This window comes from Microcaecilia unicolor, chromosome 5 (assembly GCF_901765095.1).
Source record: "Microcaecilia unicolor chromosome 5, aMicUni1.1, whole genome shotgun sequence".
Classification (NCBI taxonomy): Eukaryota; Metazoa; Chordata; class Amphibia; order Gymnophiona; family Siphonopidae; genus Microcaecilia; species Microcaecilia unicolor.
In genome coordinates, this window is record NC_044035.1 from 249,287,453 (window position 1) to 249,312,641 (window position 25,189).

At 44.8% G+C, this 25,189-nt stretch overlaps 1 protein-coding gene across 4 annotated transcripts in view; it reads left to right on the forward strand.

The window, feature by feature from the left end:
* The window catches only part of ILDR2 (immunoglobulin like domain containing receptor 2), a 243,216-nt gene that overhangs the window by 158,837 nt on the left and 59,190 nt on the right, over positions 1-25,189 (forward strand). Inside the window, exon 3 of one of the 4 annotated variants that reach the window (XM_030203966.1) lies at positions 12,444-12,500. The exons of the other annotated variants lie outside the window; for them this stretch is intronic. Coding sequence (XP_030059826.1) covers positions 12,444-12,500 — 57 coding nt within the window. The remainder of the gene's footprint in view (positions 1-12,443; positions 12,501-25,189) is intronic. 4 annotated transcript variants of the gene reach the window in all.

Sequence of the window (25,189 nt, forward strand, 5' to 3'; positions counted from 1 at the left end):
CAACTTTGTACGCTTCCGCGATGGAGTGCAGTTGAAAACATCCAAAATCGGCTTTCCATTATACCGATTTATTCGTTTTTGTGAGATAAACGTCTATCTCCCAATTTGGGTCGAAATCTAGGCGTTTTTCTCTTTCAGTTATAAGGTGGAGAGTAAATTAAGCAGTAAAGCACAGAGAATTCATTCCGGAATGAGAAATACAATGGTATTGCGTTAAAGTTCATTAGTGACGAAGTAAATGAAGTAGTCAAATATAGAGGGTTCGGTTATGTCCAGTTCTGGTATAAGTTTTGTTGTTTGGCATTTAGGATGGATCTTTATGGTATGCTTTGTTAAACAGGTTGGTTTTTAGTGATTTTCGGAAGTTTGTTAGGTCATGCATTGTTTTTATGGCATTTGGTAGTGCATTCCATAGTTGAGTGCTTATGTAGGAGAAGCTGGATGCATATGTTGATTTATATTTTAGTCCTTTGCAGCTGGGGTAGCTGTCATCATTAGGTTGAAAAGGGTCAGTGAAAGCGGTGATCCTTGGGGTACTCCGCATTCTAGTTTCCATGGTGATGATGTATTCAAATTTGATATCACTTGGTATGTTCTTGCGGTTAGGAAGCCTTTGAACCAACTAAGTACGCTTCCTCCAATCCCGAAGTATTCTAGGATGTTTAATAGTATTTTATGGTTTACCATGTCAAACACGCTGGACATGTTGAATTGTAGGAGGAGGAGTACACTATTGCCAGTTTGAATTTGGTTAGGAGAGTGATTATTACTGTTTCAGTGCTGTGGTTGGATCGAAATCCTGCTTGAGATTCATGTAGAATTGATTATCAATAGAAATCAAACAAAATAAAATATGGTAAAGAAAATAAGATGATACCTTTTTTATTGGACATGTCCAATAAAAAAGGTATCATCTTATTTTCTTTTCCATGTTTTATTTTGTTTGATTTCTATTTATAACCTTTAAGAGTGGACTAACACGGCTACCACACCTCTCTATGTAGAATTGAGAATTTGTTTAAGTAGTCGGTAAGCTGTTTGGTTACCATACTTTCCATTAGTTTAACTACCAGAGGGATAGATGCTACCGGGCGGTAGTTGGTTATGTCATTTGCTTTTTTCTTTGAGTCTTTAGGTATTGGGGTGAATAGTATGTTTCCTTTATCCTTAGGGAAGAGTCCATGTTGTAACATGTAGTCTAGGTGTGACATGAGGTCTGCTATGAAGCGTTGAGGGGCGGATTTTATTAGGTTGTTGGGGCATATGTCCAGTTTGTAGTGGGATTTGGCGAACCTGTTAATCGCTTGGGTGACAGTTTCATCGGTAAGTAGAGCGAAGTTTGTCCAGATTCGGTCTGCTGGATATTCATCGGGGATTGGGTCCAGACAGTCAATGGATTTTTCATGGTCGGTGGTATTGAGTGGTAGCGTGATTCGTAGCTTTATAATTTTCTCGTTGAAATATTTAGCAAGGTTGTCTGCTGATGGGGTGTCTGTGTTGGTTGTGGTGACCGGTGTGGTATCAAGTAGTTTATTTACAAGTTGGAAAAGTTTATGCGTGTCTTTGTAGCCTGGCCCTATTTTGGTTTTGTAGTGTGACCTTTTGGTTTGTCTTATTGCATATTTGTATTTTCTTTGCATTTGTTTCCATGCGTTAAGTGTGTATTCATCTTTTTTTTTTTTCCATGCTCGTTCAAGCCTCCTAACTTGTGTTTTTAGTTTTTTCAGTTCTTCGTTAAACTAGGGTATCGAGTTGTGTCTTCGTGAGGTTCTTGTTTGTAGTGGTGCTATTTTGTCTAGTGTGCTTCTGCATCTATTGTCCCAATCTAGAAGATAGTGTTTCGAGTCCGTTTGTGCTTTCCATTCGTTCTTGTAGATCTGTTGCCAGAATGTTACAGAGTCAATTTGGCCTCTCATGGTGTAGGTTTTGCGTTCTTGATTGTGGTGTGAGCTTTTTTTTTCACCATTGTAGGGATAGGTTTAGTTTGTGGTGGTCAGACCATGGTATGTCTGTTCATTTTGTATTTGTTATTATTAAGTTTATGTCTGAGGACAGTTTGTGTGTGATGAGGTCAAGTGTGTGTCCTTTGATATGGGTTGCTTGCATATTTGGCCAGTTGAGGTCCCATAGTTGGAGGAATTCCTTGCATTCCTGTGCTTTAGTTGAGTTAGGGTCTTCTAGGTGTAGGTTTATGTCCCATATTATAAGTAAATTGGAGTTAGATACACAGGTATTCGATATGAAATCCATGAAGTGTGGTTGGCATTCATGCCAGTTATCTGGTGGTCGATAAAACAAGACAGCATTTAGGTGGTCAAGCAAAGTTGTATGGTGGATTCTAACTGAGGCGATTTCAAGTTGGGGTGTTATGGACTCGGCTGTTGTTACAGTGAAGTGGGATCTATGGATTAGTGCTATGCCTCCTCCTCTTTTTTCTTTTCTTGTCCAGTGAGTGATTTTGTAGCCTGGGGGGCATAGGTCTAAAATTATGGTGTCCTTATGATTGTGGATCCAGGTTTCGCTGATGAATAGTAAATCGAGGTTGTCTGCCGTGATCCAGTCAGTTATTATTGTTGTTTTGTTGACTACTGGTCAGGCGTTTATGTATCCTACTTGAATTGTTTGGTAGGGGTCAGTTCGGTTCGAAGTTGTGTTGATTTTTGTTAGCTGTCTATTCTCTTATAGTGTGGGTTTGTTGTGTCCTTTCTTTCCTTTGTATTGATTTTGTCCGCGTGTAGTAGTTCTTCCATTGCTTTGGTTGTTGTTATTTTGGTGAGATGTGTTGTATCTGGGTAGTCTGTTGAGTATGTGTATTGTGGGTATGTTGTTGGCATCTGTGAGAGGGGTTGTTAATGTGTGGTGAAGTAGGGATAGGGAGTAAATTGTTAGGAGCAGTTTGGTGGTGTTCATTTTGGTGTTGGTTCGCTTTGGGCTGTTAGATGATCGGGTATAGTGGTTGTGTTATTGGTCCTTGTTCATAGGCTCGTGTCTATGTGGTCTGGCTTTGATTCTCTATGGTAATGGTGAGCGGGTTAATTGGTTAAAAATGACTGGTTTACTCACAGTTGGAATGTGCGGTCCTAGAGCTGTATCAATGGTTGGGGGGTAGTGGTCTCCGGCACGGTGGTTGTGGTCCAGGATGGGTGCACAGCTGGAGCAGGTAGGGACAATCTAGGGTGTTCTGAATTGATGCTCCAGGCTCTGAGACTCCGTAATTCTGGGTCTGTATCTGTAGTTGTTTTTGGAAAGAGGAGTCTCTTCTCAGTCCACAGCAGCAGGTAGCTGTAGAGGGATTAGATCCGGTGACAGAAAGTTGCTCAAGCAGGAGTTATGTGCTTGATAGGTTGCACTAGATGTGCCCAGGCACTGGGCCCCGTCTGTACCTGGTTTATGGGGCTCCGGTCTCTTCCCGGGATGGTCCCACCGTGATCTCTGAGGGAAGCGTGGGGCTGGGGTGTCAGATGCTTGTAGTCGGGTCGTTGCGTTGCGGCTTGATGTCTCGTCGGTCAACTCCTCCTGACTACCTCCCAGCAGACAGCCATGCGTTCGTTTCTATTCTCTCTCCGTCTCTCCTTCATCAGCGGCAGGGTCGGTCACTTGCTTCAATGTACAGCACACACAGGGTGACGCTGCTGGTGATGCCGGGCTGTGGGTGGGCGTCGGAAGTTGCTCTCGGTGCCGGTCTGACCGGGAGCGCCTTCATGGGATTGTTGCGATGCTCTCGGGCTCGGGCCGCTTCTGGGCTGAGGCCGCTGCTTCCGTCCATCCACCATGAGGCAGGGAGGAAGCCTCAGACGGTTCCAGTGCTGGTTCGCCCAGGGGAAGCTCGTCGGTGCCCCTTAACCCGGCGGCAGCCTCTGTTCTCGGGTCGCGGGTTAGTTGCGATGCTTTCGGGCTCGGGCCATTCCTGGGCTCGGGCCGCTGCTACCGTCTGTCTGCCACGAGGCAGGGCTATGTTTTATGTGGTCTATTAATGTGGTTATCTTAGGACCCCTTTTACCAAGCTGCGGCAAAAGGGAGCCGGTGCTGGCATTGGTATGTATTTTACATGCACGCTGTGGCCCTCTTTTACTGCAGCTGATATAAGAGAAGGTCTTGCTTTCCTGCAGGAAATGGCTGGGTGGCAAGCAAAGCACTTGCAGCGCAGCCATTTGGGGGGGGGGGGGGGAGCCCTTACTGCCACTCATTGAGGTGGCGGTAAGGGCTCCCGTGCTAACCTGGCGGCAACCAGGCAGCATGTGGCACTGCCTGATTACCGACAGATACAGTCCGGCACTACAAAAATAAATACATTTTTGTAGCACCAGAAATGACGGTGTGGTAGGGGTGGGAAGTACCGCCAGGCTGCTGCAGTGGCCTGGCGGTACTTCCGTTATAGTGAGCGGTAAGCCCTCATTGGGCTTACCACCGCTTAGTAAAAGGAGCCCTTAGTTGGTTAAGTGCCACAAACTCCACTACACTAGTTCCATCATTTTCAATAAAAGACAGTTGCTTGCTTTTTGTACGAGTGAGATTTTATACTGTTGCAGGGACGGGGTAGTGATGAGGGCAAACTTTGTCCTCATATCATTCTGTAATGTACACCGCTTCAAAAGTTTTCAGGTCTTGCAGGCAGTACATAATAAATGAAATAAATAAAAAGTTTAAAACGTTGCTGGGGTGGAGTCTGTTATTTATAAAAATAGCATTTATACAAATGTACTTATTTATATGCATGCAGACAGTATGTGGGCTTGAAAGAATGTCAGAATCAAAGTTGGTACATAATGTGAGCAAATGTGGAAAACATTATTTCACACAGAGCTAAATTTACTAAAGTATGCTATCACATATTAATGCACTTTTATTGCAGGACCCATTCTGTGCAATAAGGACCTGTTTACTAATAGAGTACATTAACAATTTTCAAAGCTCTTTCTATAAGTAAGAACTAATCGACTGATGTTCAAAAGCACTTAGTGGTCCTTTACTAAAGGGCAGAAGGGGTAGTACGGGCTTGCCACGCTCCACTTCCGGTGCTAGAAAATACATTTTTATTTTCTAGCACCGGGGGTATGCCCAGCAGTAATCGGTCAGAGCCATACGCTGCCTGGTTACTGCTGGGTTTGTGCTGGAGCCCTAAATGGCTGTGCAGCAATTTTTGCTTACTGCATGGCCATTTACCAGTCCTCCTGAAAAAAGACTGTTTTACCAATGGTGGTAAAAGGTGACCTCATAGTTCGGCAAACCCGTGTGCCAATGCCACCGGGGGCCACCTTTTACTGCAGTTTAGTAAAAGGGCCCCGTTATCTGGATCAGTGCTGGCAAATAGGATATTCAGCAGCACAAATCAGATAATGCCACTGAATATTCCCTCTGGCCACCTCAGCACTATCTGGATTGTGCCAGGGCTGTCCCTGGGTGGATTGTGGGCAGAGCCAGAGTTTAACTGATTAGTGTCAATATTTAGACCATTAACTCCCTAATTCTATAAAAAACGCTAAAAAATATGCATGCAAATTTGGACATGTGCCCAATGTGTGTGCACATTTTAATTGAATAATGAGCTAATTAGCACCAATAATTGTTTTTTTAACAAGCAATTATTGGCACTGCTTAGATTCAATTAACATGTAAATATGTAAATTTAGGCGCGAGTCAGAAAATGAGGTTGTGGATCTGGGTGGATTGGGGGCGTGACTTTTAGTTACGTGAATAATAATATAAGCATGGGCTTTTGCATCATGTTTTCATTGGTGAAAATGGCCACGCCTAAAGGTAGGTACAATGTTTGGGCTTAAGTGCTGTTCTATTATAAACCGTGCCTAACTTTAGGCACAGTTTATAGAATACCACTTCATGCTTTCTTTTTTAGCGCCAATTTTCCCCCCCTAACTGGATAGCTAATCAGATAAAGTTTATATTTATTAAAATTTGATATTCAGCCAGGCTTCATCAAATAACATTCCGAAAATAAAATATAAGAAAGGATGTCTACAAAATATGATAGGAAAGACCTACTACAGCCAAACCAGAAGCATACATACCTGGATATTATACTATAACTTCCAATACATTGCATAATGCCATGTAGCTTCATCAATAGGATCTTCCCTCTTCCTTTAACTGGATATCAAAAGCCTGGTTACAGAAAAATGTTTTTAAAATAATCATTTCAATGTGTTTAAATTAGCCTCAGCTTGGATAAAACTTGGAAGCCCATTCTATAACATAGAAGCCAGCCTGAAAAATATCCTCTCACGTATCATTTTCCAACATGGGGTACTACCATCCTGTGATCATGCAGTGATCTTACGACTCTGTAGGAAATAGCTAAAGTTTAATAATTACACCATTTATATACCATTTTCAAAGGGTCAGAGTGGTTTACAATTAAAAAAATATATAGAAAAGAACACCAGTCAATAAAAGAAAAGACTCATTCACAACATCCATACAAGAACAAATTTCTAACATACATCTATTCCAACAAACTAATATTAGGTCATCTGCAGTGTCCCCCTCCCCCAGGTTAGTTCCCACTATCAAAGGCTTGTGTAAAAAAAATAAGACTTCAGTTTTAATTTAAATCTATTCAGGAAAGTCTCTATCCTTAACGAAACTGGTAATTGGTTCCATAAGTAAGGAGCACACAAAAAAAAAAGCACTGCCTCGCGTAATAGTGAGGCGTGCCTGCTGTGCCAAAGGGAGGGCCAACAAGGCAGAGTTAGCAGAGCATAATGCTCGCCGAGGATGATAAAACTGAATCAAAGGGGCAAAATAAGCAGGAACCTCCCCGTAAAGCACTTTATGAGTTAGTAATAGAGTCTTATATAAAGGTCTAAACTCCAAAGGGAGCCAATGATATCACCTAAATAGACTATATTACCATAGTCTAATTTTGAAATATCTAAGGGGCCCTTTTACTAAGCTGTGGTAAAAGGGGCCCTGCGCTAGTCTCCACCTAGCTAGAGGGTTTACCCTGTGGGTATTCCCGGATCCCCCGTTCTGCCTAGTGTGTTGCTGCCCTAGTCCTTGCTCCTGCTAGCTTCTGTATGCCTTCTGTTCCTTGGTCTGTCTTCTGGGTCTTGCTATTGGATGTGCAGCAGCACCCTGTCTGAGTCTAGTTCCGTGCCCTGTCGCCCTCGTGTATCCCAGACCCTCACTCCAGGGCCCATTTTACCACAATGTGTGACAATTGCCCACAACTGAAATGGCTGTGCGGTTAGTTCGCACTTGCCGTGTATCCATTTTGGAGGAGAGCACTTACCGCCACCCATTAAAGTGGCAGTAAAGGCTCCTGTGCTAATCCGGCTGTAACCGGGCAGCGCACGATGCTGCCTGATTACCGCCTGGTAACCCCCTGTGGAAATATTTTTTCAATATTTCTGCTAGTGCTGGAAATGGTGTGTGCTGGGGGTGGGACTAATGCCTGCACCCGCATTAGGCTGGTGGTAGTTCTAGATTTCCGCGAGGCAACCCTTTAGTAAAAGGGCCCCTAAGGCATGCAAAAATAAATGTAGCATTGCTTCATCAAAATACGGGTCTGCTTGTGTCACGTCTGTGGCCGTGACCACCCTCAGCCTTACCTTCTTTCTGGGGGTCAGCAGCTCTGCTAGCTTCTATCTGTGTTTGTGTTAGTCTTGTCTCTGTCCTGGTGTGCTGGCTGCATGAACCAGCAGCAGGACAGAAGCAGGAAGTACCTTGACCCCAAAGAGAGGCTTGGCACACATAGGAAGTGAGCCCATAGGAAAGACAAGCAGGAGCCAACTTGGAAGCTGGCACAGAGCCGGTGGCAGCCATCTTAGATGCTGGCTCCCTAGAGAGACATAGCCCACCCAGGTGAGGTCTAGTGAAGCAATCAGGTTCATGCTGGAAGCAGCCAGCACACCAGGACAGAGACAAGACTAACACAAACACAGACAGAAGCCAGCAGAGCTGCTGACCCCCAGAAAGAAGGTAAGGCTGAGGGTGGTCACGGCCACAGACGTGACAGCTTGCCTAAGCCTCCTTAAAGCGTAAAACCCTGAACGTATCACCCTCGAAACCTGCTGCTCAAATCGCAGTTGCTCATCCAAAACCACTCCTAAGTACCAAAATGAGTCACACAAGGCCACTTTACTTTCCAGGAAACTGGGTATAACTGAAGGTTAAGTACTCAGATACAGAGGCAGATGTTCATAGAAAGCTTACGTGCTAAAGATAGGACCTTAAAATTTATTGGAGTGGAGGAGTAGCCTAGTGGTTAGTGCAGCAGACTTTGATCCTGGGGAACTGAGTTCAAGCCCCACTGCAGCTCCTTGTGACTGTAGGCAAGTCACTTAACCCTCCATTGCCCCTGGTACAAAATAAGTACCTGTATATATGTAAACTGCTTTGAATGTAGTTGCAAAATACCACAGAAAGGCAGTATATCAAGTCCCATTTCCCTTTCCCTTCTTTAACAAATAAGTAACCAATTGTAATGCTTAAATAGAGTAGTGACATGGTCAGCCACTAACCAGATAGCTAGTCAGTGCTGATTCCCAGATGTTCAGTGTTGGCATTATTTTTCCTGGAATAATGCAGTTTGCAGAATTTAATGCAAGCTGTTTTATTCAATTTGCATAATAATGAGGAGCTTTGCATGTGTTTGCATTGCATTGCATCTCATTATGTGCAGTGTGTGGTATCTTAAACTAATGTGCATTACAGTGAAAGAATGCACAATTTTGCCATTTAACACGTGTGCAGAGGCAAAATTTGTGTGTTATTCCTTTAAAACACACTTTAGTAACTACTCCCTTCAGTCACCAGAACTTCTGGATGGAATAATGGTCCTGGCAGCTCTTGGTTCCCTCTCTCAGCTGTTTCAGTATGTAAATATTTTTGTCCCATGCTGTTGTCTTTTAATGTGCTGACTGTGTGCTTGGAATGATATAACAGTTTAAATAATTGGTGCCAGGACTTGTTTATGACCACATTAAATCAGTACAAATGTTTTGTCTCTCTGTGATACTCTTATCGTATGTGCTCTCTCCTAATCCTTCACATTTTATTTTATTTTTCCAGCCTATTTAGTAAATGATCTTTGTTATATATAGATAGATAGATAGATACATATAGATATATATATAGAGAGAGATATATATAGATATAGATATAACTATAGATATATATAGATAGATAGTCCTTTTGGTTGACGTTAACTCAGTTGGAATCATTTCTCATATTCATGCTGTTGAAAATGCTGCCTGTTGCCAAGGGTTTCTCCTTCCTAATTCACCCTTTATTCGCCAACTCTAGTAGCATGCTGCTATTATTGAAGATTTTCAGGATTAAAGGCCTCAGCCACTAGGGTTTCCATAGCAACTGCCCTCTGGAGGTCTTGTTGCCTGCTAGGCCTTTGATCCCTGAAAGCAGCTGGCCCTGTTTCCTTCTAAGATTTACAGATGGGAGAAGAGGAGAATAGAAAGAGGAAGAAAAGGAAAAAGTTTATTGGTGGTGAAGAATACAGATTGGGGGTTTAATTGGAACAGCACACTTTCCCAATAAATCTGCCTGGAGTCTTTCCGCTGTCCTTGCTAATTTGGTTAGGTGGTTCTTTCCTTTTGGTCCTCCTTCTCCTGTTGGGTTGGGTTTTGTTCTACTAGTTGCGTGTTTCAGCAGGAGTACTGAATGCAAGACTTCAATTAGCTGGATTTTATTCAAATGAACCCTAGCCCTTGCTATCCCCATGGAAACCAGTGACATGAACCAGGGCAGCTGGGTTTGCCATAGTATGTCATTGTGGTGTACTTATCAGATGTTACGAAGAAATGGAGTGAGGGGCCATCAAGAACCAGTGAAGAGAGGAGGGATGATTCCGAATTTATGGGTTTTAATATATTTTGGGGAAAGTCTCAATAACTTGATGTCAAAGTTTAGGTGCCACAGTGGAGTGCGCTTAATGCCAATTCTATAATGGTGAAATAAACAGGAAAACGTACTAATACAAAAACCACTATCAAGTAAGAGGAGCACCCACGTGGTAGTCTTACTGGACCACTATCGGGTGAAACATAGTACTTCGTTCATTGGGTAGCTCACCCTCTTTGTGATTTTGTATGTGCCAATGTTCTATTAGTGCTTAGTGCAATTGTGCCCTTAATCTCTCTCCCACCAAATGCACTGCAATTAATTGCCTTAGCCAAACCAGATAAGAATTAAAAAAGATAGGAAAACTTTGCACTTATCTTATGAGCCCAGTGTCGATTACAACAGACGCTAAAGGCTCCATAGATGTAATCGCTTGACGCTCATGCTCATGCAGAAAGACTGCTCTCCCCTGGATATCAAGATTATATAATGGTTACATGATGCACTTAAGCTATTATAGAATATTAATGCAAAGTTGTGTTGGCATGCTGAAGGGTCAGTTGCTGGGGCATGCCTAAGTGGCCCATGCAATGTGTGCAACTGATAGTACTGTATAAGTTGACTATTTAGCTTGGCACCACATCCATGGCCCACCCGTGCACCACCCATATGTATGCCCCTTACTCTCTAAGTGACTTTGGTGAGTGTACAAGTAATTGCCAATTATTAACACCTCTGATGTACGTTAAATGCTATTGTTCTCTAACATACATGTGCATTTTGTGCCAAGTTATAGAATGAGTCACTTTAATTGGTCAAATGAATACTTAAGAGAGCGGGGACACTACACCATCAATCCAAAAAGAACGACCAGTGCTCAAAATAATTGCACCAAATGCATCTTTCTAAAGACCTCAGTGGCGACTCTTTTCACATGGATACACAATCCATGGCTTGCCTGCCTCCTCATCGGTCATACTAGCTTTACAAAATTTAACATATATTTAATATATGTGGAGGCTCATTTTCAAAGCATATAGACATACAAGGTTACATAGGGTATGACTTCTGTGAAGAACAAAAGGGCTGATTTAATGAATTTTAGATGCATAACATGATATTTGTAATGTGCTAGTTCAGCCGACCGAATGGGACATAACTCAGTCCTTTGGCTGGCTTTTAGTAAATGCCCTCATTCTATAACTTGTGCTCAAAATATTTCACCAAATGCATTTTTTAAAAACCTCAGTGGTGACTCTTTTTCATATGATACACATCTCAATAGTTGAGATAAGTTTTTTACTTACAAATATTTATGTATGTGAAATATGAGGATATTAAATATACTAAATAGATGTGAAATTTTGTAAAGCTAGTATAACCGATGAGGAGGCAGGCAAGCTATGGATTGTGTATCCATGTGAAAAGAGTCGCCACTGAGGTCTTTAAAAAGATGCATTTGGCGCAAGTTAGAGAATGCGGGCACTTACTAAAAGCCAGCTACAGGATTGAGTTATGTCCCATCTGGTCAGCTGAACTGTAGCACATTACAAATATCATGTTATGCATCTAAAATTCATTAAATCAGCTTTTTTGTTCTTCACAGACGTCATAATTACAGTTGGCAAGACAATGCCATGCCCAAGCAAGCTCATAGCTGTTCCCAGAAGTACAGGATATTTTTTAGGGATGAGAAATGATGTTTGATACTGTATGTATGTAGTCTTTCTACTAGGCAACAGTTAGAGGATTAGGAACATTTTCTACAGTTGTATTTCTTTTCTGTCTCCTTTCCTTCTGCTTTGACCCAGAGCAGGGATCCTGTCCTAAATGACAAAATACACATTAGAAAAACCTTTATGACAGAGAGGGAAATAAGCAATGCCAGGAGGGTAAGTGGTTGTTGTTTTACATACTATTCCATGTCCCACTTCCTTCACTCTCTCTTCAAATACTAACAGTTCCTATACAGGAAGGGGACACTTAGAGCAGCTAAGAACCCAACCAGATGAAGTCAGTGAGTTAAGGGGACCCTCAGTCTCAGGCAGGGGTGGACTGACCATTCGGGTAACCAGGCAATGCCCGAGGGCCCAGAGGCTCTGCTTGGTTGCCTGCTGCCGCTGCACACTACAGCCCTCCTGGGGCCCCCGAGGTGGTCTAGTGGCTGCTGCCGCTATTCTCCCCTGCGGCAGTCTTGCGAGACTGTCAAGACCCGCAAGACTACTGTGGGAAGTCTCAGCAGCCATTTTGAAAAGACTGCTCTGGGCAGAGTAGTGGCAGCAGGCGGGCAGGAAAGAGTGGGGTTCTTTCCTATCTCCGAACAAGCCACTAGGGCCCTTCAAGGTAGGAGGGGCAGTAGTGTGTGTGTGGTGAGGGCAGTGGTAGTGTGTGTGTGTGTGTGTGTGGGTGGCGGTAGTGTGGGCGGTGTTGGGGGGGAGCCCAGAGTACTCTCAGTCTGCCCCAGGTCTCAGGAATGCAACTTTGTAAAATTGTCGACAGAGCCCATCCTTTTAATGGAGATTTCACTGCTGTCTGAGGGAGAATACAGAAGGGATGCCATCTCCAAAGAGTGCTTTTTTTCTGCAGTAACCGCTCTGTCTCTTCTCTTTTTCCTCTTTCTCTTTTAGGCAAGATAGGTGTGCTTGCTGATCTCTTGCCCAGTTTTGAAGTGGAGATGATGCCAGGTATCCTCTCATTCTTTTTACTAGTTCATTCGCCTTTTTGTTCATATTCTTGAAACATCACTTCTTCAATAGGCATCATCTAATCTTCTGTAGTCTTATTCATACATCCAGCATTTGTCCATACTGTACTACCAGTAGTGAATTCTTACTAATGCTGTCTCTGTGCTGCCATATACAGTATATTAAGGATTTGCATGGTTTCAAAAAACCCATTTGGTTCATTGTTGTATTTTCCAGAATTTCTAGAATTTGGGGGATTTTCAATTTCTTTTCACACATTTGTTTTAAATGTGCACAAATATGTGAAAAGAAATTGAAAAGCATACAGAAATCTACAAAACTTCTGGCTGGAATTCAGCCAGCATTCAGCATTTCTTAGGCTAGCAGCAGCCTTATTCCCAGATATCAGGGCATCAGCACTGAATATCTAGGCATATGTGGCCAACTAACACTTAGGCGGTTAAGTGCAATATTCAGCACTTAACTGCATAAAGGGGCCCTTTTACTAAGCGGCGATAAGTGTTGTAGCCAGACCTCGGTGGGAGGGGGGTCCAGAGCTCAAAGTGGGGGGAGGGCACATTTTAGGCTGCCTCCCCCAGCCGCCGCCCCTCCCCTGCTACTTCCGACCCCACCACCACTGCAAGTTACCTTTGCTGGCGAGGGTCCCCAACCCCTGCCAGCCGAAGTCTTTTTCAGCGCCGGTCTCCAGCGCACCGCGTTCGCTGCTGATCTGTGCTTTCTTGAGTCCTGATGTCCTGCTTGTTCCTTTAAGTGAAACTGAGCATGCTCAGTTTCACTTAAAGGAATGTGCAGGATGTCAGGTCTCAAGAAAGCACAGATCAGCGAACGTGGCGCGCCGGAGACCAGCGCTGAAGAAGGCTTTGGCTGGCGGGGGTTGGGGACCCCCGCCTGCAAAACCAGGGGCCTGGACTTAAACCTGTGAGGGCCCAGGCCCCCATGGCCCCACCTAGCTACGCCCCTGCTGACTGCATGCCAGTCTGGAGCTACCACCAGCCCAATGCGGGCATTGGCGGTAGTTCCACCGCCAGTGTGCGACATTTCTGGCCAGGTTAGAGTGGGAGCCCTTACCACCACCTCAATGGGTGGTGGTAAGTGCCCCCCCCCCCCCCCCCCCCCGCATGGCCACGTCTTTTTCAGCCTTTTTACCTGCTGCGGTAAAAGGGCCTCAGGGCAAAAACAGCTTCTGCCACTAGCGCAGGATCCTTTTTACTGCAGCTTAGTAAACGTGCCCCAAAGATAGGATAGCTTTTTGTGCGGCCCAATTTATGTGGTTAAATGCTGAATATCTGCATTTAGCCGCATAAGTACTGACTGTGTTCCGGATCGCCCACAAATTAGCCGGTTTTGGCATAGTTGCTACTCTTGGATAATTAACAGTACTGTCTGGTTAAGTGCCATTGAATATTCGGTTAGCTCTGGACAAGCGATTTAAACAGCCCGGAACCTCTCCTGGCTACTTAAATAGCTTTGAATTTCGTCAGGCTTGTTTACATGTGCAAATCACTTGTGCACATGTTAATTCATAGGTGATTTGCACACACATAATTTTAGGCACCCAAATGTGTGCTAATGAATGCACACCCCTAATAAACAGATATTGGCTGATATTCAGCGGTATTTAACTGACCCAGGAACAGCTTCTAGCTGGTAAAATGGCATTTAGCTGGCTAACCGTTAATATTCAGTAGGAGCCAGTTATCTCCATTGAATATTCGTTGAATATTCGTGGTTAGCGAAGAACCCCTAATTCAACAAAAGTTGCCAAAAATTGCATGCATCCAAATTGCAAGCCCAATTTAATAGAATAATGAGCTCATTAATGCCAATAATTGGATTTTTAACAAACAATTATTGGTGCTAATTAGATTTAATTGGGATTTATGTGTGATAAAAAGGGGGCATGGAAATGGGCGGGTCATGGGTGTTACAGGGACATTCCTAACATTAACACACATTGTTATAGAAGGGGATATGCGCCTAATTTAGGTGCATACGTTTGCACCATGTTTCAGTTGGTTCAAATGGCCACGCCTAAAATTAGGCATGATTCCAAGGTGTAAGTGCTATTCTATAAACCGTGCCTAACTTTAAGCACAATTTATAGAATAGCTCTTTTTTCAGCGACATTTTTTTCCGCTATATATAGAATCTATCCTATAGCAGCTAACTGGCTATATTGTGCAATATTACCAGCTATCCACGAATATTCAAGCACTGGCCGGTTAACTTTAGCAGCCAAATCAGACTGCCTAAATAGCAGTCTTATCTTTGGGTGCTATAAACTTAACTGGCCAGCGCTGAATATTCACTTAGCTAGTTAAGTTTGAGCAGGCCAAAAAACCCCTGGATATTCAATGCCGGTCACCAGAAACAGCCTAGAATTGAATATCTGGGTCAGTGCTGATCGCGGCACTTATACGGGCCGCCTCCCTCTGTCTGAATATCAGATCCACTGCCTTCTTATTTTCAAGGCTGCATGAACAATTTCCACACATCGCTGTCACCATTCGTATGTAATCATTCTTCTACAGTTTGCAAGCATCAGTCTTACATTTCATAAGGCCATGAGTTTAGTTAGTCAGAGCATGCTCTCATAGCATTTTACATTTGTGTGGCTTTTACATTTCTACTAACATATGTCCTGTTTGGAACATGTATCCTACTGATTTTATATGCACTCAGAGTAACTAGAACATGGATTATAGAAAGGAGTCAGGAAACTGCCTGACTAAGTAGTAGTGACAGCAGGTGAAATCTCATGGAGACAGATCACATCTCTGACAGGCACTGCAGTGCACCTTTTCCTCTGCATAGCTGGCTTTGGTGATTTTCTTGGACTTTCAGCCTTTCCCTTGTATTATTCTTGTTCCTTTGAAAGCCTTATCACGTTATGCTCCTTATCAATTTTCCCTGTACAGTATTTGTAAGACTATTGAAGGCAACCAGCCAGTTACCTTTGTCTTCACAGTGACTGTCTGGGAAGCTGCTACATGGTCAGTTGACCTAAATTAACCCCTGCTTCTGCTGGTACAAAGTGGTTACATATATCTGTTCTAGGCTATCAGGCAGACCCCAGATTCTGAAGGGACACCAAATGCAGGCATAAAGCTTATGTAGAGAGTCCTGTTCGCTAGACAATTGCCTCTTTCTAGATGTTACTAGGGCTATTGATTGGCTTCAGTTTCTGAGAACTGGCTGATCTAGATCAAATTTTACTGCATGTATGAGTTTCCAACAGTAGAATAGCCAGACCTCAATTTTTGGGTGAGCCTCACATTTCCTCTGTGCCTGCTACCCTCCTCCCCTCCCCCCAAAGCAGTAAAAATGAATACGTTGACGAACCCTCTCTGGTCCCTACCCCCAAGCAGTCTCATCCTCGCGGCAATTAGCAGTGCATTTCCAGCTGCTGTCACCACACTGCCCCTCCCTCGCGCATGCTTATTTCAACCAGAATCCCTCATGCACACATGCAGGGGGGTGCCAATTGAACTGAGCATATGTGGGAGGGGAGAGTGCCAGTGTCAGATGAGACCACCGTGGGTGGGAAACGCCACAGAGGACAGTTCAGCTGGCGGGGCCCAGGGATGCCCGCCAGCTACACTAAAGATGTGTGCCACCACTGGGTGGGCCTGAAGCAAAACTGGATGGGCCTCTGCCCACCAGTGGTTATGCCACTGCTTTCCAGTCCTATAATTTTTTGATGATTTCAAAAGTCCAGAGTCATACATGTGAGTGAGTTAAAAAAAAAAGGAATGATTCAGGCTTCCTGGAAGGTGGGAGAGGAGGAGGGGCTTCTTTTATTCTATCACATAACACTTCCTAAATTAAATGATCACTCCCATTTTTCTTTTATTTGTTTGTATTTCCTTATTGTTTCCTGTGAACTTGGGTTGCTTAAGTGTTTTTGAGCATATTTAAAAGAAGCAGTTTGGATAATCATCTTTAGCTATGTGCCCTCAATTTCTGTAGTCACCATGATCAGAGCATGCGATGGGGGTCACCGAGACCCTCCAGTGGAAGCCCTCCTCCTTTCGAAGCCAGGCAGCTGGCAGCGCTTTTCCTTGGCCATCACCACTGAGCTTGCCAAACTCCCCCCCCCCCCCCCCCCCACCGCCATGCACATGCTTGTTTTTTGGTTTTTTAAAAAAATGAAACTGAGCATACTTGGGCCCAGGGCCGGCCCAACCTGGTAAGCGAGGTAAGCATGGCAGGGGGGCGCCGAACTCTGGAGGGCGCCGCCGCACCATGCTTATCGCCGCCGCTTACCTCAGCTCCCGGACCCTGACAGCAGCCCAGCCCTGAGTTTCCTCCATGGGTACCCGCACCGTCCTGGGGGATTTAAAGCTTGTATTTATATTTACCTCCAATGTCGTCACAGTTGCGCAGCATCAGTGAAAGCGCTGCCCGACATCTCTAGCCTTCTCTTCGCTCGTTCGTTCCCTCTCAGTGTCCCGCCTTCTTCTGACATCATTTCCTTGCGAGGGTGGGACACTGAGAGGGAACGAACGAGTGAAGGGACGGCTAGAGACGTAGATGGATGGAGGGCAGGGGAGTTGCTGGACATTGGTGGATGGAGGGGAGGGTAGGGGAGAGGAGAGTTGCTGGACATAGGTAGATGGAGGGGAGGGGAGAAGAGAGTTGCTGGACATGGATGGAGGGGAAGGCAGTAGAGAGAGAAGGGTTGCTGGACATGGGTGGATGGAGGGGAGGGCAGGGAGAGAATTGTTGGACATGGTTGGAGGGGAAGGAAGGGAAGACAGGAAGGAGATGCACATGGATGGAAGGGAGAGAAGAAATTCTGGACATGGATGGAGGGGAGGAAAGACAGAGGAAGGATGCACATGGATAGAGAGGAAGGGAGAGAGAAGAAATGCTGGACATAGATGGAGGGGAGGGAAGAAAGAGGAAGGAGATGAGATGAGTGAAAAGGAAGAGAGGAGAAAAACTGCACATGGATGGAGAAAATAGGCAGAAGCTGGATCCACTGGACAGTCAAGTCTGCAGAGGATCCAGCTTTTACTTAAGGATATAGAGCAAGAAATGAAGAAGAAAGAAGGAAAGTAAAGAAATAAATGGAAAGGAAGCCCTGGAAACGGAGTTAAGAGGACAGATAGCAGCAGAATCAGATACTGGGCCAGCATGATCAGAAAAACAAAGTCACCAGACAACAAAGGTAGAAAAAAATCATTTTATTTTCATTTTAGTGTTTGGAATATGTCCATTTTGAGAATTTACATCTGCTATCTTATTTTGCAATGTATAGCAATGCGTTTCTTTCTATTTTTCTGGTATTGTGCTGCATGCAGAGTCTAACTTCTTAGGATTTCAGGTTAATTTTTGAAGAATTTGAAGAGGGGCTATCTCTGTTCTGCATGTGTGACTGCAAGGTTGCAAGTGTCTGGATAGGGATCTGTTAGATTCTGAGATTTTGCTAACATATTGTTTTTCAGAGTTGGCAACACTGTCTGTTCTCATAATTCCTAGTCTGTATGCTAATTTGGTTTGTGTCATTTTGAGTATAATGGAGCTGTAACAGCTTACAGAAATTATTTATAATGAAAACAAAAAAAAACACAAGTTATTTTTCTTCTATACTGGTGTAATATTTTCAATGATGCCATGACTGGTAAAAGGGGTGTGACTACTATAGGGGCGGAGCCATAGTGATCCCGCCACTGGATGGTTAGGGGCACTGACTAATAGGCTACAGGAGGGCACCAGAAACCCTAGGACCAGCCCTGCTTGGGCCTTCCTCGTCCATGCTTAGTTTCACAAAAACTAAGCACGTATTGGGGGGGGGGGGTTGGCTGGCACTGCGGCAACCCAGGAAGAAGTGACGCTAACTGCCTGCCTTCGCAAGGAGGAGAGCTTCCGCTGGCAGGGCTTGAGGACCCTCGCCAGCCAAAGCAGCAGACTGCCCCTCAATCTTTTAGGGGGGGGTCTAAACCCAAATTTTGGGGGCCCAGGTGCCCAAGGCCCCCCATGGCTACGCCACTGCATTCCACATGTTGATGTCAGGAGAGTAACTGCAATCCAAAATGAGAGACTGAGGGTCATTAATATTGCCATGAAACTGATAATATGATGTGATATGGGGGCTTGGTCTAAAATCTCACAAAGCCAGTTTATTTGGCCTTTATCAAGGTATGCAGGTCTGGTGAGTTGCAAAATTTTCAGGTAGAATCTGATTCAATTTATTCATCAAATTTGGCAAATATTTTCTGCCAGAAATGTTTCTAAAGTCTCAGTTTTGGACATATGGAGCTCTATATTATTAAAAGCTGATTGTACAGTGCCCTTTCTTAATTTCTACATTCACTATCTTTTTATTGCTTTTCATATAATTCCTTGAAAAAGGACATGAAGTAATATTCTTGAGAGAGGCTCTCTGAGGTATCTAAACCTGGCCAACTTTGCCTTTTGTTTTTTAATCTGAAGGGTTATGCCATCCCCTGAGCTATGGAAGCAGCAAGACTACAGACCCAGCACAATTGAGGCCAGCTGTTCTGCTTGGGCAGGCAGGGCTGCCATGCCTGGAATGTAAATGTCTTGGGCCAAGGGATTTCTGTGCAAAGGGCTGAATGGCCAGGCTGCTTCTATATAATATGACACCAATCCATGCAAAAAATAAACAGAAAATGTCAGTACTACATGGGGAGAGAGCAATGCCCATCTGCTTCAGTAGTTGCTAAAGATGTGGATTTTATTATTTGCCTTTTCCAAACCTGAGCTCAAGAAAAGTTACAAGCAGATACACAAGTTATTTTCCTGTCCAACTAGATTTATAATCTGAGCAGTATCTAAAGCAATGGAAGGTAAACTGATCTGCCCCTGATCGCAAGTGTTAGTAGAAGAAGCAGAATTTGAACCTTGCTTCTCTGGTTCGTAACCTGCTGCTCAAACCTCTAGGATATTGCTCTACTCTTTTGTACAGGCCCATATCATGTAAGGATAACATAAGGCTTTGCAGTGGTGTAAATTATACCATCACAGTTTGTTTCACTGTAAGGCCCTTGCACATCAAGACTTATGTTGTGTCTGGTAATAAAGAATTCGATAGAGCTTTTGCATATTGTACATCATGTTCGGTTGCATCATGTGTTGCCAGGCAACAGTACTTGTATTGAAGAAGTAGAAAAACACCTGATGGTGCGGATTCTGCCTATGAAAAAAAAATACAGTGTAGTATTTTGAGAAACCTGATGAGAATCGTTGTTTTTATTTTTTTTTAACCCAGAGTTGCTAGTTCTTTGATCTTGGCTTTTCAAGAGTCATTCAGTCCTAAGAGCTTAAACTCAAATTCTATGGCAAGCATCACTTACATTTTCATCTTAAAAGCCAACCGTGTTCGTACAGTCATTTTTTTGCAGTAGTAAAACCTGCTATTTTAAAATTGAGTTTTTGTGTGTAAAGGCCTTTTTACATGCGTAAAAGGGCTTTTATAAAACTATCCCAGAGGTTACACATGTAAAAGTATGCGTGGTGGGGTGGTATGAGGCCAATCTAGACCAACAATGGGTGAGAATGGAATTTGAGGCAATGGGTGGTTTAGACCTGGGTTAAGCCTTATTTATGGTTTGGGACAGGTTGGGGAGAAGCTGCAGTTTCACCTCATGGTTTCGCTGCCTGGTGCTTGGTATTTGGCAAGACTTGAGGACTAACTTTGTAGGCAGGGGTTGCTCCCCACTTAACTTGAGAAATCTGTTTTTCCCTCCCTGCTGTGAAAGTTTGCGAACATTCCAGTGTTTGCATGAGATGGGGCTCTGGAGAGTTATAGATTTTATTAAGGATGGAGCGTCCACTCCATAGCTAAGTGGGAGCTGGAAGAAAACTGCTACATGATAGATTCCCAACCTTCCCTTGGGTGCATTGTCAGAATTTTTCTCTCCCCTCTTCATGGAATTGAGTTCATGTTCTGGAAAGCAAGCGGTTGCAAAGGGCTACATACAGTAAGTACATAAGTAATGCCATACTGGGAAAAGACCAAGGGTCCATCGAGCCCAGCATCCTGTCCACGACAGCGGCCAATCCAGGCCAAGGGCACCTGGCAAGCTTCCCAAACGTACAAACATTCTATACATGTTATTCCTGAAATTTTGGATTTTTCCAAGTCCATTTAGTAGCGGTTTATGGACTTGTCCTTTAGGAAACCGTCCAACCCCTTTTTAAACTCTGCTAAGCTAACTGCCTTCACCACTTTCTCCGGCAACGAATTCCAGAGTTTAATTACACGTTGGGTGAAGAAAAATTTTCTCCGATTTGTTTTAAATTTACTACACTGTAGTTTCATCGCATGCCCCCTAGTCCTAGTATTTTTGGAAAGCGTGAACAGACGCTTCACATCCACCTGTTCCACTCCACTCATTATTTTATATACCTCTATCATGTCTCCCCTCAGCCGTCTCTTCTCCAAGCTGTATAGCCCTAGCCTCCTTAGTCTTTCTAATGTCTATGTTTTTATAAGGCCTTCGCTGATCTTGAGCGATCCTTCATAATATAAATCCTGAGATGCCAGAGGCGTGTTGGAGGGGGTTGTACCCAAAAAGGCATATTCAAGCACATATAGTGGGAGTGTCCATCAATTCAGGGTTTCTGGCAAGGTCATAGTGGTTATCCAGAATGTTCTGAAGTACACATTGCCCAAGACTTAGGTGTTATTAGGATATAATTACCAAGCGACAAAAACTCCTGTGAAAGAGGGAAGAGTGATTAATTTGCCTCTCTTGGTGGCCTGCCTTGTAATTGCTTAGGAATGTGTATGTGCCTAAAAGCGTGGAATGTGTGGAGGGGCATAATTGAAAGGGACGCCCAAGTTTTGCTGAGGACATCCTCGCAAAACGTTCCGATGGAGGGGGCGGGGAAACCCATATTATCGAAACAAGATGGACGTCCATCTTTCATTTCGATAATACGGTCGGGGACGCCCAAATCTTGAAATTTAGGTCATCCTTAGAGATGGTTGTCCCTAGACTTAGTCGTTTCTGATTTTTGGCGATAATGGAAACCAAGGCCGCCCATCTCAGAAATGACCAAATGCAAGCCCTTTGGTCGTGGGAGGAGCCAGCATTCATAGTGCACTGGTCCCCCTGACATGCCACGACACCAACTGGGCACCCTAGGGGGCACTGCGGTGGACTTTAGAAATTGCTCCCAGGTACATAGCTCCCTTACCTTGTGTGCTGAGCCCCCATAAACCCTCCCCCAAATCCACTACCCACAACTGTACACCATTACCATAGCCCTTAAGGGTGAAGGGGGGGCACCTACATGTGGGTACAGTGGGTTTGTGGTGGGTTTTGGAGGGCTCACATTTACCACCACAAGTGTAACAGATAGGGGGGGATGGGCCTGAGATCGCCTGCCTGAAGTGCACTGCACCCACTAAAACTGCTCCAGGGACCTGCATACTGCTGTCATGGACCTGAGTATGACATTTGAGGCTGGCACAAATTATTTTTAAAGATTTTATTTGAGGTTGGGAGGGGGTTAGTGACCACTGGGGGAGTAAGGGGAGGTCATCCCCGATTCTCTACGGTGGTCATCTGGTCAGTTCGGGCACCTTTTTGAGCCTTGGTCGTAAGAAAAACAGGACCACGTAAAGTCATCCAAGTGCTCGTCAGGGACGTCCTTTTTTTTCCATTATGGGTCAGGATGTCCATGTGTTAGGCACGCCCAAGTCCCGCCTTTGCTACACCTCCGACACGCCCCTGTGAACTTTGGTCATCGCCACGACGGAAAGCAGTTGGGGACGCCCAAAATCGGCTTTCGATTATACCGATTTGGGCGACCCTGTGAGAAGGACGCCCATCTTTCGATTTGTGTCGAAAGATGGGCGTCCTTCTCTTTCGAAAATGAGCCTGATAGTTATGTAAAAGTGAAAGCAAAACTACATGGAAAAAATCCTGGGCTCCTCTTGAGTAGCATGGACTTCCAATGGCGTAGCCAGGAATTAACAGGGGGTACGTCTCTCATACCCACTGGCTCAATTACTTCCATTGAAAGCAATTGCTTTCCATTGAGGGCAATGGAGGTGGGGCCCGGCTGGCTCAGTCCTTCTTCCTTTTTCTGGAGCCATATGGTAACCCTAAGAGCACCCTCCTGCCAGTCACCACATGTGTAGCACGTGAGCATTTACCACTAGATCAATGGGTGGCGTTAAGGGCTCAGGCCGGTTTTGGGTGTGCGCTGGTTTCATTTTTACGACAGGCCCTTTTCCCGTCCCATTAGAAAAACAACGCCCGGTGTGGCCCAATACACGCATCTACACTACCGCAGGCCACTTTTTACCGTGGTTTACATATTTACAGGCACCATCTTGTATGCGTGGGATAAACATAAAGGAATCCTGTTCAGAAGGAATGGATCCTCAGGAGCTTAACCGAGATTGGATAGCAGAGCCGGTAGTGGGAGGCGGGGCTGGAGGTTGGGAGGCGGGGATAGTGCGGGGCAGACTTATATGGTCTGTGCCAGAGCCAGTGGTGGGAGGCGGGACTGGAGGTTGGGAGGCAGGGATAGTGTGGGGCAGACTTATATGGTCTGTGCCAGAGCCGGTGGTGGGAGGCGGGGATAGTGCTGGGCAGACTTATACGGTCTGTGCCAGAGCCGGTGGTTGGGAGGCGGGGATAGTGCTGGGCAGATGTATATGGTCTGTGCCCTGAAGAGCATAGGTACAAATCAAAGTAGGGTATACAAAAAAGTAGCACACATGAGTTGTCTTGTTGGGCAGACTGGATGGACCGTGCAGGTCTTTTTCTGCCGTCATCTACTATGTTACTAAGTTACTATCCAGCTTATAATCGAAATAGAAAAACGCCTATATTGTGACCCAAATCGGGAGATAGACGTTTATCTCACAAAAACGAATAAAGCGGTATAATCGAAAGCCGAATTTGGACGTTTTCAACTGCACTCCGTCGCGAATGCGGACAAAGTTGATGGGGGCATGTCGAAGGCATGGTGAAGGCAGAACTGGGGCGTGGTTATCGGCCGATCAGAGATGGGCGCCTTTCGCCGATAACGGAAAAAAAATATGCATTTTTAGCGAGAATTTAGGGCACTTTTCCTGGACCCTGTTTTTTCACGAATAAGGCCCCAAAAAGTGCCCTAAATGACCAGATGACCACTGGAGGGAATCGGGGATGACCTCCCCTGACTCCCCCAGTGGTCACAAACCCCCTCCCACCACAAAATATGCCGTTTCACAACTTTTTATTTTCACCCTCAAATGTCATACCCACCTCCCTGGCAGCAGTATGCAGGTCACTGGAGCAGTTATTAGGGGGTGCAGTGGACTTCAGGCAGGTGGACCCAGGCCCATCCCCCCCTACCTGTTACAATTGTGCTGCTTAATGCTTAGTCGTCCAACCTCCCGAAACCCACTGTACCCACATGTAGGTGCCCCCCTTCACCCCTTAGGGCTATAGTAATGGTGTAGACTTGTGGGCAGTGGGTTTTGAGGGGGATTTGGGGGGCTCAACACACAAGGGAAGGGTGCAATGCACCTGGGAGCTCTTTTACCTTTTTTTTTTTGTTTTTGTAAAAGTGCCCCCTAGGGTGCCCGGTTGGTGTCCTGGCATGTGAGGGGGACCAGTGCACTACGACTCCTGGCCCCTCCCACGAACAAATGCCTTGGATTTATTCATTTTTGAGCTGGGCGCTTTCATTTTCCATTATCACTGAAAAACAAAAACGCCCAGCTCACAAATTGTCGAATAAAACATGGACGTCTATTTTTTTCGAAAATACGGTTCGGTCCGCCCCTTCACGGACCCGTTCTCAGAGATTAACGCCCATGGAGATAGACGTTTTCGTTCAATTATGCCCCTCTATGTCTCCCATCCCCCCCTCCAGTACCTTAAAATCACCTCTGCTCCAGTCTTTGCCTGAGCAGTGGCAGCAGCACTCATAGGCTACCTGCAGGCTACACTGGGACTTTCTCTTTGAACTGTCCTGCCCTTCACAAAACAGGAAGTTATGTCAGAAGGGGCAGGACGGTTCAGAGAGGACGTCCCGGTGCATGCCATAGGCAACCTATGAGTGCTGCTGCTGCCCAGGTGAAGACTGCAGCAGAGATGATTTTACGGCATGGGTGGGGGCCGGGTCTGACAGAGGGTGCGTACGCAACACACACACCTTAAATAAATACATCACTGTGGACTTCAAATCCCACATTGTGTATGTGGAGGGCAATTCTATAAAGGGGTGCCTGTATTTAGCTGGCTAAAGGGCAATTATGTAACCTAGATTCTCACATGTACAAGTATGTTACTCACGTTAATGTTTAGAATACTAGCGTGGCACCTTAGCACTATTCTTCAAATACTCACTTCACTTACATAGTGAGACTCATTTTCAAAGCACATAGACTTACAGAGTTAGATATGTTAGTGTGGAACTTTGAAAGTCTATGTGCTTTGAAAATGAGCACCAGTGCATATTTGGGGATGGAGCATGGGCATGACTCCTATTTATGGGTATAAATTACAGAATGTGGTTTCATTATAGAATAGGCAGGGGGGGGGGGGGTCAGTTGTTACTTAGGACTACTGAGTACTGGCACCTTATCCATTGCCCTCTAAAATTGACTCATGGTCTCCAAGTATTAATGAAAGAGCCCAGGTTCTTCACACCAGTTGTGCCTTTTCATAGATTCTGTGGCTGATTGCAGG